Source organism: Carassius gibelio, chromosome A25, assembly GCF_023724105.1.
Source record: "Carassius gibelio isolate Cgi1373 ecotype wild population from Czech Republic chromosome A25, carGib1.2-hapl.c, whole genome shotgun sequence".
In the NCBI taxonomy this organism is placed as follows: domain Eukaryota; kingdom Metazoa; phylum Chordata; class Actinopteri; order Cypriniformes; family Cyprinidae; genus Carassius; species Carassius gibelio.
In genome coordinates, this window is record NC_068395.1 from 17,964,765 (window position 1) to 17,979,342 (window position 14,578).

Sequence of the window (14,578 nt, forward strand, 5' to 3'; positions counted from 1 at the left end):
CCACTGCACACCTCAGAAAACTTCCTCATTACTGCTAACCTAGCACTTACTCCTGAAGCAGCACACACTGCAAAGCAGGTCACCTTTCGACAGAACTTATGCTCACTCTCTCCATCTCGCATATCTTCTGTGGTTTCATCCTCGCTTCCTGCACTCTCTCAGTTTTCATCTCTGGACACGAACAGCGCTATGGACACTCTTTGCTCCACTTTAACATCTTGCTTGGACAACTTTTGCCCACTGTTGTCTAGACCAGCACGCACCGCCCCATCTGCCCCCTGGCTGTCCGAGGTTCTCCGTGAACATCGCTCTAAACTCAGGGCTGCAGAGAGGAAATGGCAGAAATAAAGAAACTCTACCGACCTCAGTGTGTATCAATCACTCCTCTCTTCCTTCTCTGCAAATGTCTTCATGGCTAAACATCCTACTACCACAACAAAATTAACAGCTGTTGTGATACTCGGACACTCTTCAAGACTTTCTCTTCTTAATCCGCCTCCACCACCTCCTCCATCAACTCTTACAGCGGACGATTTTGCAGTTTTCTTCACAAATAAGACAAGAACCATCAGTGACCAATTCTCCACACCGCAGACTGAGGACAACTTCACAATGACCGACGCACACTCTTTCTCCTCCTTCTCTCCACTCTCAGAGATGGATGTCTCCAAACTCTTCCTGTTCAATCATCCTACTACTTGTCCACTTGATCCAATCCCCACTCACCTCCTTCAAGTGATCTCTTCTTCAGTCATACCTTCGCTTACTCACGTTATCAACTCCCTTTTCACTCTGGAACATTTCCCTCAGCATTCAAGCAGGCTCGGGTAAGCCCACTGCTGAAGAAACCATCTCTAAATCCAGTGCTTCTTGAAAACTACAGACCAGTATCACTTCTTCCATTCATTGCAAAGACACTTCAACCAGCTTTCTATGTTCCTTGTACATGTGGCAGGATGGCTAGATCCTCTTATATTGGTTGTTAGGATTGTTGGCCTATCAGTAGTTATGGGTTAGCATATAAAAGGTGGAGCTGTGTCACAAGGATGTGTTACTCTTAGGTGCCCTGCCCCTTTCTGGTACCAGTGTTTACACTGTTGTTAGCAGTGTGGCTATCTTGGTCACGGCTAACTTAGGGTTCTTTTTGTGCATCTATCCAAAAGGTAAGCATTAGAGTAATGTGACTTCTGGCATCTTTGTACTCTTGTTGTGCTAATGTTAGTGTTTTGTATTTTTGTATCACTTATAGCAGCATGAAGTCAATTGGTTAATGTTGCGACCTGTGTTTGGTCAGACTGCTTACTCTGGTATGTGTAAGAATTATAGTACAAAGTTTAACCATACTGTGGGAACTAGTTGTTTGATTTTCATTGCAGCAGTTTGTTTCTGCCCACTCCTGTCTCCCACACCATCGTGTACATTGTTTATGGTTCTGCTTTTGTGTGACATATGGCTGCATTTTTCCAGTTTCTATCAACAACTTCTGGTTCAGATTCGGTTCAGTGCTCGTGCTGGCCCTGTCCATTTAACGTGGCTGAGGTGCTCGTGCGTTGGAGGGTTCCTGCTGTAGTGCAGGACTCTGAACATCAGTATTAAGAGGTGTTGCTGTCTTGTTCCCAGTTTGTTTGTTTGTGCATTTGTTTCCTTTTTTGTATTTCCTTTCTTGGATGGCTCATATTGTCCTCTATGTACTCAATGTGGAAGGCCAGATGCTTTTAATTATTTAAATTTATTATTTGATTGTTAATTTCTTTTGAGCCCAGTGTGTATTTCATTTTTTATTATTATTATTTTTTTTTTAGTTTGTTAATATCTTTATTCTCTTTTGAACGTTTTGTTTGGAATTGTAAACTGTCTTCCTTTTTTTTTTTTTTTTTTTTTTATCGGGTTTGTTCATTTATAGGTGCTGTGGGTCAAACCCCAAAAGGGCAGGGAGGCAGATTTCCACACACATGCGGTGGTGGTGCTATCTTGTCACCGTGTGCAGTGTTGTGGCATGTCGATCACCAACCAAAATCTCACTTGGTATAGAGTGTGTGTGAATGGGTGCACCGATAGTGTGTGATAATTGCATTTTGTGATTCTTTAGGAGTTGATTCCAGCTGAAAACAGCCCTGTAAATCTTTACTCTTTTTGTGTTATCAGCAACAAGTAACCAAGCATTAAGTGTGCCAGCGCTCATGTGATTTCACTTTTTTTTGTAATTTATTATTTGGATTAATAAAGCTTTGTATTATGGTACCCATGTCTCTCACTCTATTTTGTGGAAGTGAACCTGTATTGCCTTGATTAGCACCTATGAGTGCGTAGTATTTCCCTGGGGTGGCGTAGTCCTTTGTCTAGTGTTTAGTTACTGTTGCCTATTGCCATGCTCTTACATACAGAACAACCTCCTGGACAGCAACCAATCTGGCTTCAAAAGTTGCCACTCAACTGAGACTGCTCTGCTCTCGTTACTGAAGCCCTTCGACTAGCAAGAGCAGCTTAAAAATCCTCTGTACTCATCTTACTGGACCTGTCTGCTGCTTTTGACACCGTTAATCACCAGATTCTCCTGTCCACCCTCAGAAAGATGAGCATCTCTGGAACCGCACTCCTGTGGGTTAAGTCCTACCTCTCTGACAGATCCTTCAGTGTGTCTTGGAGGGGTGATGTTTCTAAATCACAACACCTTGCTACTGGGGTTCCTCAAGGCTCAGTACTTGGACCACTTCTCTTCTCCATCTACATGACATCTTTAGGATCTGTTATTCAGAAGCATGGCTTTTCTTATCACTGCTACGCTGATGACACCCAACTCTACTTCTCATTCCAACCAGATGACCCAACGGTAGCTGCTCGCATTTCAGACTGATTGACATTTCTTGCTGGATGAATGACCATCACCTTCAGCTTAACCTTACAAACACATAATTCCTGGTGATTCCAGCTAACCCATTGCTTCATCACAACTTCTCTATAACGCTGGGTTCGTCAACCATTACTCCTTCAAGGACAGCCAGAAACCTAGGTGTTGTGATGGATCATCAGTTAAGCTTCACTGACCACATTGCTACAACGACCCGGTCCTGCAGGTTTGCCTTATACAACATTAGGAAGATTAGACCCTTCCTGTCAGAGCAAGCAACCCAACTTCTTGTCCAAGCTCTTGTTCTCTCCAGACTGGACTATTGTAATGCTGTTTTGGCTCTTCCTGCATGTACTGTCAAGCCTCTGCAATTGATCCAGAATGCAGCAGCGAGGGTTGACTTCAATGAGCCAAAAAAAAAGCTTACGTTACTCCTCTCCTCATCAGGTTACACTGGCTACCAGTAGCCGCTCGCATCAAATTCAAGGTACTGATGCTTGCCTACAAGACGACCACTGGCACAGCACCAACATACCTAAACTCCCTGGTTAAATCTTATGTTCCCTCCAGAAGTTTGCGCTCTGCAATTGAACGACGCCTTGAGGTGCCATCCCAAAGAAGTTCAAAATCACTCTCACAGTCCTTTTCCTGGACTGCACCCAGGTGGTGGAATGACCTCCCAATCTCAATTCATACAGCTGAGTCTTTACTCATTTTCAAGAAACATCTCAAGACTCCTCTTTCTCGCCATCACTTAACCAACTAATACTAGCAATTTTCCTTCTTGTCTTTTCATTTATTTATAAAATAATTTGGCTATGCATTCTGTACTAGACTAACTGATACTTGTCATTGCACTTGTATACTGTTGTTGTTCTTTTGTTGACCTGACTGCTTCTTTTGTTCTCATTTGTAAGTCGCTTTAGATAAAAGTGTCTGCTAAATGATTTAATGTAATGTAATGATATTATGCACTGTAAATGATGATAACTTCAAACTCTTTGCAATTTTTCTCTGAAAAATTCCTTTCTGATATTGCTCCACTATTTTTCGCCGCAGCATTGGGGGAATTGGTGATCCTCTGCCCATCTTGACTTCTGAGAGACACTGCCACTCTGTGAGGCTCTTTTTATACCCTGTCATGTTGCCAATTGACCTAATAAGTTGCAAATTGGTCCTCCAGCTGTTCCTTATATGTAAATTTAACTTTTCCGGCCTCTTATTGCTAACTGTCCCAACTTTTTTGTAATGTGTAGCTCTCACGAAATCCAAAATAAGCCAACATTTGGCATGACATTTCAAAATGTCTCACTTTCAACATTTGAAATGGTATCTATATTATATTGTGAATAAAATTTAAGTTTATGAGATTTGTACATTTTTCCATTCCTTTTTACTCACAATTTGTACAGTGTCCAAACTTTTTTTGGAATCGGGTTTGTACATCAGCACATGTTGTTCAGGAGGGTTTCAAGAAACACGCTTCTTGTTCATCCAAAAACAAACTCCAACATATTCAGATGTACAGTACAATGTAAAAAGGATTTTCAAAGTAGTAAATAAAACAACGTTTTTGGAGTAAAAAGAAAATAGTCCTACAGCAAAATGTTTCAGCTGATGTGTTGTTAGTGAGCTCAGATTCATCCATAATGAGGTGGATCGATGGGATGTGTTGGGATGTCCCTTCAGAGGCTTTAATGCAGTGGAGTGTCCAGCGTGTGTTCAGTCCCATCAGACACACACACACACTCACTCACTCACTCACACACACAGCATCATGAAGCATCACTGCGCCATCAAACACGGCATCTTCAAAGAGTTCCTGGCCGAGTTCCTCGGGACCTTTGTGCTGGTGGTGAGTTTCTGCATCCTTATCTTCCCTTTGATTCAGCTCTGAGTCGACTCAGACAGCAGCTTTATTCATTGTTCCTCAGATTAAGTCCTTAAAAGCATTAAATCAGAGCAGGAACTCTTTAGTTCATGAAGTTGTGCATTAAAGGAATCTCTTCCCCAGTATGTTCTCCTGTTTTCCAGTATGTTTTTCTAAATGTCCTTAAAGCAAGAAACATTTACTTAATTTCAAGATTAAAATCTTGATTTCTGAGAAACTGAAAAAAATTTATTTATAATCAAAACGGGAACAAATATCTGTAAGCGGGGAACGAAAACTTGTTTCTGTGTGAATGAAGTTGATTTCTTCATTGGCAGGTATTCATTCTTGTTTTAAAATGGGAATTGGTTGTTTTCAAATCTGAAGTGTTTCTAACACAGCTCATGGAGAGAACATATTCTAATTTATTCCTTATATTTTCTTTGCTTGGTTTTATGCTTACCTTCATCACAAACTCTGCTTTATTCTACATTGACTCTGCATATACAAATATAGTTCATGTATGGTTTTACTGTAAACATTTATATATATAATGATTAATTGTATGTGTTATTCTGTTGATCTGTCAGTGATTGCTCATTGCTGTGTGTGTGTGTGTGTGTGTGTGTGTGTGTGTCAGTTGTTTGGCTGTGGGTCGGTGGCTCAGACGGTGTTGAGCAGAAACACTCTTGGTGAACCGCTGACCGTCCACATCGGCTTCAGCACCGGACTCATGATGGGAGTCTATGTGGCTGGCGGTGTATCGGGTAAAACACACACTCATGTTATATAAGCATCACACACAGAGAAGCTCAGCAATGCTCACACGTGAGCTGGATCCACACGCGTCTGATCACTACCCTTCCCAGAACCGATCAATAAACCCAATCCACAGTGGTTCCTTGGAGTTTGCGATGCTTTGGTTCACTGTGGGTCTCTAGATGAAACCCTCTTCTTCTTTCAGATGGTCTGAGATATTTCCTCACCAATCGATATCCCTGAATGACATTGGTTTGCTCAAACACTGCTCTCGCTTGCTTTCTGAGGTCATATAGAGCCTGGAGCATCTGGACAGATCCATTGATCTGTGTGTGTGCAGTTTGTATGTGCAGTGTGTTTAGTGTGTTTGTGTCAATAACATTTTCAATTCAAGCTTATTTGTATTGCGCTTTTCACGATACAAATCGTTGCAAAGCAGCTTTACAGAAAATTAAGTTTCTACAATATTAAATAGTAGCTTATCAGTGGTGACTGTCAGTTTATGGACATATGGCAAAAATATACAGAAAAATCAGTTAAAGACGTAGTCAACCAGACGATGAACATTATTAACTGCAATTATTATATGATGCAGTCACACTTGTAGCAATATTAGTTAGTTCTGTTGTTGATTCAGGGTTAGCATCATCTGAGGTCCTCTGAGGGTCAGCATCATCTCTTCTCAGGTGTTCTGGATCCAGACTGGAGCTTGTGTAAATCCTAGTTATGCGAAACATAGAAACAAAATACAGACATCATTAGCATAGCTGCTGATCCAACAAACTAAAATTAATTATTTTAACCCAAGCAAAAGAATAAAAATGCACATTTGATCAGATGCAACTACACTCACAATTTAAGAGATACATTATTCGAATGCTTGACGAAAGAGATGTATTTTTAATCTAGATTTAAACAGAGAGAGTGTGTCTGAACCCCGAACATTATCAGGAAGGCTATTCCAGAGTTTGGGAGCCAAATGTGAGAAAGCTCTACCTCCTTTAGTGGACTTTGCTATCCTAGGAACCACCAAAAGTCCAGCGTTTTGTGACCTTAGGGTGCGTGATGGGTTGTAACATGGTATAAGGCTAGTTAGGTACGCTGGAGGTAAACCATTTAGGGCCTTATAGGTAAGTAATGATAATTTGTAACTGATACAGAACTTAATAGGTAGCCAGTGCAGAGACTGTAAAATTGGGGTAATATGATCATATTTCTTTGACCTGGTAAGGACTCTAGCTGCTGCATTTTGTTCTACCTGTAGCTTGTTTATTGACGAAGCAGGACAACCACCTAGAAGTGCATTACAATAGTCCAGTCTAGAGGTCATAAATGCATCAACTAGCTTTTCTGCATCAGAAACAGATAACATGTTTCGTAGCTTGGCAATGTTTCTAAGATGGAAGAATGCAGTTTTTGTAACATTGGAAATATGATTTTCAAAAGACAAATTGCTGTCTAATATAACACCCAGATTTCTGACTGTAGAGGAAGTAACAGTACATCCGTCTAGTTGCAAATTGTAATCTACAAGATTCTGTGTTGGGTTTTTTTGTTCCAATAATTAATACCTCTGTCTTATCCGAATTTAATAGGAGAAAATTATTGGTCATCCAATCTTTTACATTTTTAACACACTCTGTTAGCTTAGATAATTGGGAAGTTTCATCTGGTCTCGTTGAGATATATAGCTGAGTATCATCAGCATAACAGTGGAAGCTAATTCCGTATTTTCTAATAATATTACTAAGGGGCAACATGTATATTGAAAATAGAAGGGGACCTAGGACGGATCCTTGTGGCACTCCATATTTTACTGATGATAAATGAGATGACACCCCATTTAAATAAACAAAATGGTAGCGATCAGACAGGTAGGATCTAAACCATCTTAGAGCCTGCCCTTGAATACCTGTATAGTTTTGTAATCGATCTATGAGTATGTCATGATCTATGGTGTCGAACGCAGCACTAAGATCAAGTAAAACTAGCAATGAAAAGACATAAATGGATGATTTGAAATGGGCCTAAAATTTGCCAGTTCACTAGGACCTAGTTGTGGTTTCTTAAAAACCTTGGATTGTTTTGGTTATTTTCAATGAGTTTGTGTATATGCTCTGCCCTCGCAGTTTTTAGAGCCTGTCTATAGCTGGACATACTGTTTTTCCATGCAATTCTAAAAACTTCCAAGTTCGTTTTTCTCCATTTGTGTTCAAGACTACGAGTTTCTTTCTTGAGAGAGTGAGTATTACTGTTATACCATGGCACAGTACGTGTTTCTCTAACCTTTTTCAATTTGATTGGGGCAACAGCTTCTAATGTATTAGAGAAAATAGTGCCAATGTTGTCAGTCATTTCATCTAGTTCATGTGTATTTTTGGGTACAAATAGCAGTTGAGATAGATCAGGCAGGTTATTTGCGAATCTTTCTTTGGTGGCTGGAACAATAGTTCTGCCCAGACGGTAACGCTGAGACATATAGTTAATATCAGTTATACGCAGCATGCACGATACAAGGAAATGGTCTGTAATATCATCACTTTGAGGTACAATATCTATAGCAGTAAGATCGATTCCATGCGATATAATTAAATCTAGTGTATGATTAAAACGGTGAGTGGGCCCGGTGACATTTTGCTTGACTCCAAAAGAGTTTATTAGGTCAGTAAACGCAAGTCCTAATGTATCATTTGTATTATCAACGTGAATATTAAAATCTCCCATGATTAGCGCCTTATCAACTGTAACTAGAAGGTCTGAGAGGAAATCTGCAAATTCTTTTAGGAATTCTGTATACGGCCCTGGTGGTCTATACACAATAGCCAGAGCAAGAGATACATTAGATTTCTTTTGCATGTCTGACAGAGTAACATTTAGCAGAAGTATTTCAAAAGAGTTAAACCTGTATCCTGTTTTCTGGGTAACATTGAGAATATCACTATATATTGTTGACCAGTCTGATGGGGCTCATGCTTATAAGAGCAGTTTGGTGGAGTAGACTCATTTAGACCAAAATAATCATTTGGTTTTAGCCAGGTTTCAGTCAAGCAGAGTAAATCAAAACTATTATCTGTGATCATTTCATTTACAATAACTGCTTTTGGTGTGAGTGATCTAATATTTATGAGCCCAAACTTTAAAAATAGTTTTTGTTCATTTACTTTATATGTTTCTGGTTTAATCACGATAAGATTTTTTCTAGATCCTACATTAAATTTATATTTTGACCTCACTATTCGGGGAACAGACACAGTCTTAATAGATTTTACAGCGCAAGTACTTTTATCATTTAAGCGGGTGGAACAAAAGTCATCATAATAGTTATTTGAGAATTGGAAGAAGTGTGTGTGTGTGTGTGTGAAAGAGAGAGAGAGAGAGAGAGAGAGAGAGAGAGAGAGTGTGTGTGTGTGTGTGTGTGTGTGTGTGTGTGTGTGTGTGTAAGAGAGAGAGAGAGAGAGAGAGAGAGAGAGAGAGTGTGTGTGTGTGTGTGTGTGTGCGTGGGTGTGTGTGTGTGTGTGTGTGTGAGAGAGAGAGAGAGTTAGAGAGTTAGAGTGTGTGTGTGTGTGTTTGTGAGTGTTAAAGTGTATGTGTCTGTAGGTGTGTGTGTGTGTGTGAGAGAGAGAGAGTTAGAGTGTGTGTGTGTGTGTGTGTGTGTGTGTGTGTGTGTGTGAGAGAGAGGTAGAGAGAGAGAGAGAGTGTGTGTGTGTGTGTGTGTGAGAGAGAGAGAGAGAGAGTGTTAGTGTGTGTCAAGTCACTTTTATTTATATAGCGCTTTAACCAACAACATGACTAAAACTTTAAAATTAACATGAAATATAGATAGAAAATATAAAAAATAAAATCTAATTTAAAGTATTAATAAAAACTATAATAGTGTTTCAGTGATACTAAAATAACTCACATTGATGATGACATGAATATTGACACGAATATGTCACATTTGAAGAAAAAACCTTCTTGTCTATAACATGTGTGAACATATAACACACAGTAGGGTACTGTAAGACTGGAAATGTGTTTGCTTGCCACTCAAGTACATTCTGAAGTATATTTTGGTATATGAAGGGTGAAACTGAATATGATTTCAATTCCAGACACTCTTTCACAAAAGTGACGTGACATACAGCCAAGTATGGTGGCCCATACTCAGAATTGTGCACACACACACACACACACACACACACACACTGTGAACACAAACTCTCTCTCACACACACACACTCTCACACACACACAGACACACACACACACATTCTCTCTCACACACACACAGACACACACACACACACACACTGCTTCAGTGTCCGGGCGCAGTTGGGGTTTGGGTCTTGCTCAAGGGCTCATCTCAGTCGTGGTGTTGAGGTGTTGGTCATTCACAGTATATTTAATTGAGCTTCACTGTTTACAATGTATATTTAGCATATACTTCAAATACATCTGGGCTGGAGATATCTGTTTGTTTGTGGTTTCCTCAGGCGGTCACCTGAACCCCGCCGTGTCTCTGGCCATGGTCATCCTGGGGAAGCTGAAGATCTGGAAGTTTCCCATCTACGTGACGGCGCAGATGTTGGGCGCGTTTGTCGGAGCGGCTGCAGTCTTTGGATTGTATTACGGTGAGTTTGAGGAATCCAATGGTTTTCATGTTTAGGATCTGATTAATGCATGTGTGTGTGTGTGTGTGTTCAGATGCGTTCATGGACTTCACCAGTGGGATCCTGTCGGTCACGGGGATTAACGCCACAGGACACATCTTTGCGTCATACCCAGGCAGACACCTGACGGTCCTGGGTGGGTTTGTGGATCAGGTCAGTCTGTCAGAACACACACATGTAGTGTGTTTCCCAGCCGCAGACTGATGAGCGCTTGACTAATAGTGAAAGTGAAAGTGAAGTGAAAGTGAAGTGACATTCAGCCAAGTATGGTGACCCATACTCAGAATTTGTGCTCTGCATTTAACCCATCCGAAATGCACACACACAGAGCAGTGAACACACACACACACACACACACACAAATACACACACACACACACTGTGAGCACACACCCGGAGCAGTGGGCAGCCATTTATGCTGCGGCGCCCGGGGAGCAGTTGGGGGTTCGATGCCTTGCTCAAGGGTACCTAAGTCGTGGTATTGAAGGTGGAGAGAGAACTGTACATACACTCCCCCCACCCACAATAATGCACATCCATCCACTCAACACCACCAAATTCAGCTTCTTTTGTCCCAAATAAACATCATGCTTTCAATTACTCAACAGAATATATGTGTGTGTGTGAGATAAAAGTATACAAAATTAGAAAAAATTACATACTTGCTAAAATGTGTTTCCAAATATTGTCAAGGAAACATATTTTCTACAGTACCTGTATAATTTTAACAAAAATATTCCACTATATTTTTGAAAATGTATTTAAAGAATATAAACCGATATTAAATCATTTAAAATATATATTTTGGCCTATATATTTCAGACCAAGAAAAAAAAATGTGTTTGTTGTCTATAATGTGCGCAATGCAACAAGTCAGATTTCTGTGATAGTACTGACAAACTAAATGTGTTTTAAATACACAATAACTAGCTTTATATATTTATCATCAATAATTTCTTACATTTATTTATATATAGATATTTCTTGTTCCACTGCTAGACATATTGTAATGATGAGACAGAGGTTCGGATCCATGTGCAGAACTTTTAATGAGAATGGTCAGACAGGCAATGATCAGCAACGGCGTCAGGTATATAGGGATAACCAGAATCGAAAACAGGAACAAGCAGATGTCGGGGACAGGCAGCAGAGAATCAGAGTCTGTATAAACAATCCAAAGGTCAGGTACAGAGAGATCAAACACAAGGAAAACGCTCGGAAATGACAGACACAGCAAATAAAGACTTCGCAGAGAGTGAGAGTGCTGCTTATGTGTGTGTAAATGAGGTGCAGGTGTGGCAAGGAGATTGACTGAGGAATGATGTGCAGGTGTGGCAGGGTGATTGTGATGCAGAGACTCATGGGAAATGTAGTTAGGGTGTGGTGTAACAGATAAGAGGTGCTAGAGTCCGAGTGACATCTGGTGGTGAGTGTGGAATTGTCCTGATTGGAGTGCCCTCTACAAAAGTTCATGGGCACTCCATGTAATGATCGTGACATAGCCGCCCCCCCTCCCCCCCGGCCTCCCTGGCCGTGACAGGATAGGACGAGAGCTCTGAGATGTGACGAGGCTCTAGGAGTTCGGCTGAGAAGTGACGAGGCTCTGGTAGATCTGTGGTGATTTGACTGGGTTCATGAAGATCAACTGTGACTTGACTGTGCTCATGAAGATCGTTGGTGACTTGACTGTGCTCATGAAGATCATTGATGACTTGACTTGGTTCCTGAGGATCAACTGTAACTTGACTTGGTTCACGGAGGTTAATGGTGACTAGACTTTGCTCATGAAGATCATTGGTGACTTGACTTGGTTCCTGAGGATCAACTGTGACTTGTCTCATGAAGTTTAACTGTTGTTTTACTTGACTCTTGGGTGTTAGAGGTGACTTGACCCATCTCTGGATGGTCAACGGTGACCTGACTATACTCCGGGAAATCAATGGGGACCTGATCAACGGTGACCTGACTAGGTTCTTGGAAATCAACGGGGACCTGATCAACGGTGACCTGACTATACTCCGGGAAATCAACGGGGACCTGATCAACGGTGACCTGACTAGGTTCTTGGAAATCAACGGGGACCTGATCAACGGTGACCTGACTAGGTTCTTGGAAATCAACGGGGACCTGATCAACGGTGACCTGACAAGGTTCTGGGAAATCAACGGGGACCTGATCAACGGTGACCTGACAAGGTTCTGGGAAATCAACGGGGACCTGATCAACGGTGACCTGACTAGATTCTGGGAAATCAACGGGGACCTGATCAACGGTGACTAGCACTGACTCTGGAGGGTCAACGGGCACCTGACTCGACTCTGGAGGGTCAACGGGCACCTGACTCGACTCTGGAGGGTCAACGGGCACCTGACTCGACTCTGGACTGCCTGTAGAGACAGTTCCATCTTGTGCTGTGGCGCTGGGCTGGCGGCCATCTTGTGCTGTGGCACTGGGCTGGCGGCCATCTTACAGATAGGAGCTGGATACATTGGAGTAACCTCCTCAACTGTAAAGGGAGAGCCACAAAACTCCAACACAAAGTCAATAAACTGCCCCAGGGTCCAGCTAGGGTCTCCCTCCGGTAAACTCAAGCTTATCCTAGTATCAAGACCACTCCTGAAACAGTCCTTTACCAGATCCTCATCCCCAGGCAAAAGGTGACTATACTGAATGAATTCCTCCACAAAGAGCTCAATTGGTCTACCATATTGAAAGATGGAGCATAGCACCTTTATAGGGTTGCATGAACTGTTAGCTGACTCCATACCTGGTCTGGGGTTCAAGAAAGCTGCTGGATCCTGGTTTGGCGAAGTCTTCTGTAATGATGAGACAGAGAGGTTCGGATCCATGTGCAGAACTTTTAATGAGAATGGTCAGACAGGCAATGATCAGCAACGGCGTCAGGTATATAGGGATAACCAGAATCAAAAACAGGAACAAGCAGATGTCGGGGACAGGCAGCAGAGAATCAGAGTCGGTATAAACAATCCAAAGGTCAGGTACAGAGAGATCAAACACAAGGAAAACGCTCGGAAATGACAGACACAGCAAATCAATACTTCGCAGAGAGTGAGTGTGCTGCTTATATGTGTGTAAATGAGGTGCAGGTGTGGCAAGGAGATTGACTGAGGAATGATGTGCAGGTGTGGCAGGGTGATTGTGATGCAGAGACTCATGGGAAATGTAGTTAGGGTGTGGTGTAACAGATAAGAGGTGCTAGAGTCCGAGTGACATCTGGTGGTGAGTGTGGAATTGTCCTGATTGGAGTGCCCTCTACAAAAGTTCATGGGCACTCCATGTAATGATCGTGACACATATTTTAACCATGTTTACACTTTTGAAATGAATAAATGTATTACCCCACAATGAACAGAATTATGCTGAACACTTTACATAAATGCAACTGATTATAAATTTAAATAAAATCAAATAGATATTCAAATAGATAATAATTTGCCAATAATATACCATGATTTGAGTGCAGAAATCTTATGTTTCTGACAAACATGCTTCACATTAAAGGTGTCATGAACTGCTGCTGTGATTGGACAACAGCTTTGCATAGTAAACTAACTACAAACTGACTTTGGTGAGACACGCACACATAATCAGGACACATCACTCAATCTCTAACAAAGCAATAGTGAAACTCTCATAAGTGTGCGGCAACATTCCTGTCGTATCCTGATATTTGAAACTGAAGGAAGGTTATGCAGTGACTGTGTTCTTCCTCAACCAGGCACTGCACTGTATTTAACAGCATGTTTATTGCTTGGTTGCTCAATCCGGTTTAGCGCCACTTTTGTCATTTCCCTAGTTTCTGATGCATGGATCAGTGGGCGTGGCTACAGAACTAGGCGTTGATATTCTTCTGTGGAGGCGGAGCTTAACCCATCTATTACAGGCACATTCCAGGATCTGGCACTCCCTAGGCCTGGTGTCACTTTTAGTATGATGAGCTCTTATATAGGCTATCAAACACTCAAATTAAAGTTGATTTCTCAATTCATGGCCCCTTTAAGTTGATTGTTTCTGTCATCAGGTGGTGGGGACAGGAATGCTGGTCCTCTGTATTCTGGCGGTGGTGGACGGCAGGAACATGGGTGCTCCTCGAGGCGTGGAGCCGCTGGCCGTGGGTCTGATCCTGCTGGGCATCAGTGTCTCCATGGGGCTGAACTGTGGCTATCCTCTAAACCCGGCCAGAGACCTGGGCCCGCGCCTCTTCACCGCCGTCGCTGGATGGGGCATGGAGGTGTTCAGGTATGAGTGCCAGCGCATCAGACTTAGACTGGGTTCAGTTTGAGCTAACAAGCATCATATTTCACTGTAGTATTTGATCAGAACCAGGCGAGCGACTGGGTTTGAGATGTTTTTGTTGACAGAGTTTCAGTCACAGCATCAGTTAAGTTTGAGTTAATGAGCTCTGACAGTCTAATTAGTGTGCTACAC

The 14,578-nt window shown here is 41.8% G+C and overlaps 1 protein-coding gene across 1 annotated transcript in view; it reads left to right on the forward strand.

The window, feature by feature from the left end:
* The first annotated feature begins 4,590 nt into the window (after nt 1-4,590).
* LOC127947404 (aquaporin-9-like) overlaps nt 4,591-14,578 on the forward strand; it is a 60,139-nt gene continuing 50,151 nt past the window's right edge. Inside the window, exons 1-5 of the mRNA XM_052544514.1 lie at nt 4,591-4,703; nt 5,359-5,485; nt 9,953-10,090; nt 10,164-10,282; nt 14,172-14,389. Coding sequence (XP_052400474.1) covers nt 4,626-4,703; nt 5,359-5,485; nt 9,953-10,090; nt 10,164-10,282; nt 14,172-14,389 — 680 coding nt within the window. The 5' untranslated portion in view covers nt 4,591-4,625. The remainder of the gene's footprint in view (nt 4,704-5,358; nt 5,486-9,952; nt 10,091-10,163; nt 10,283-14,171; nt 14,390-14,578) is intronic.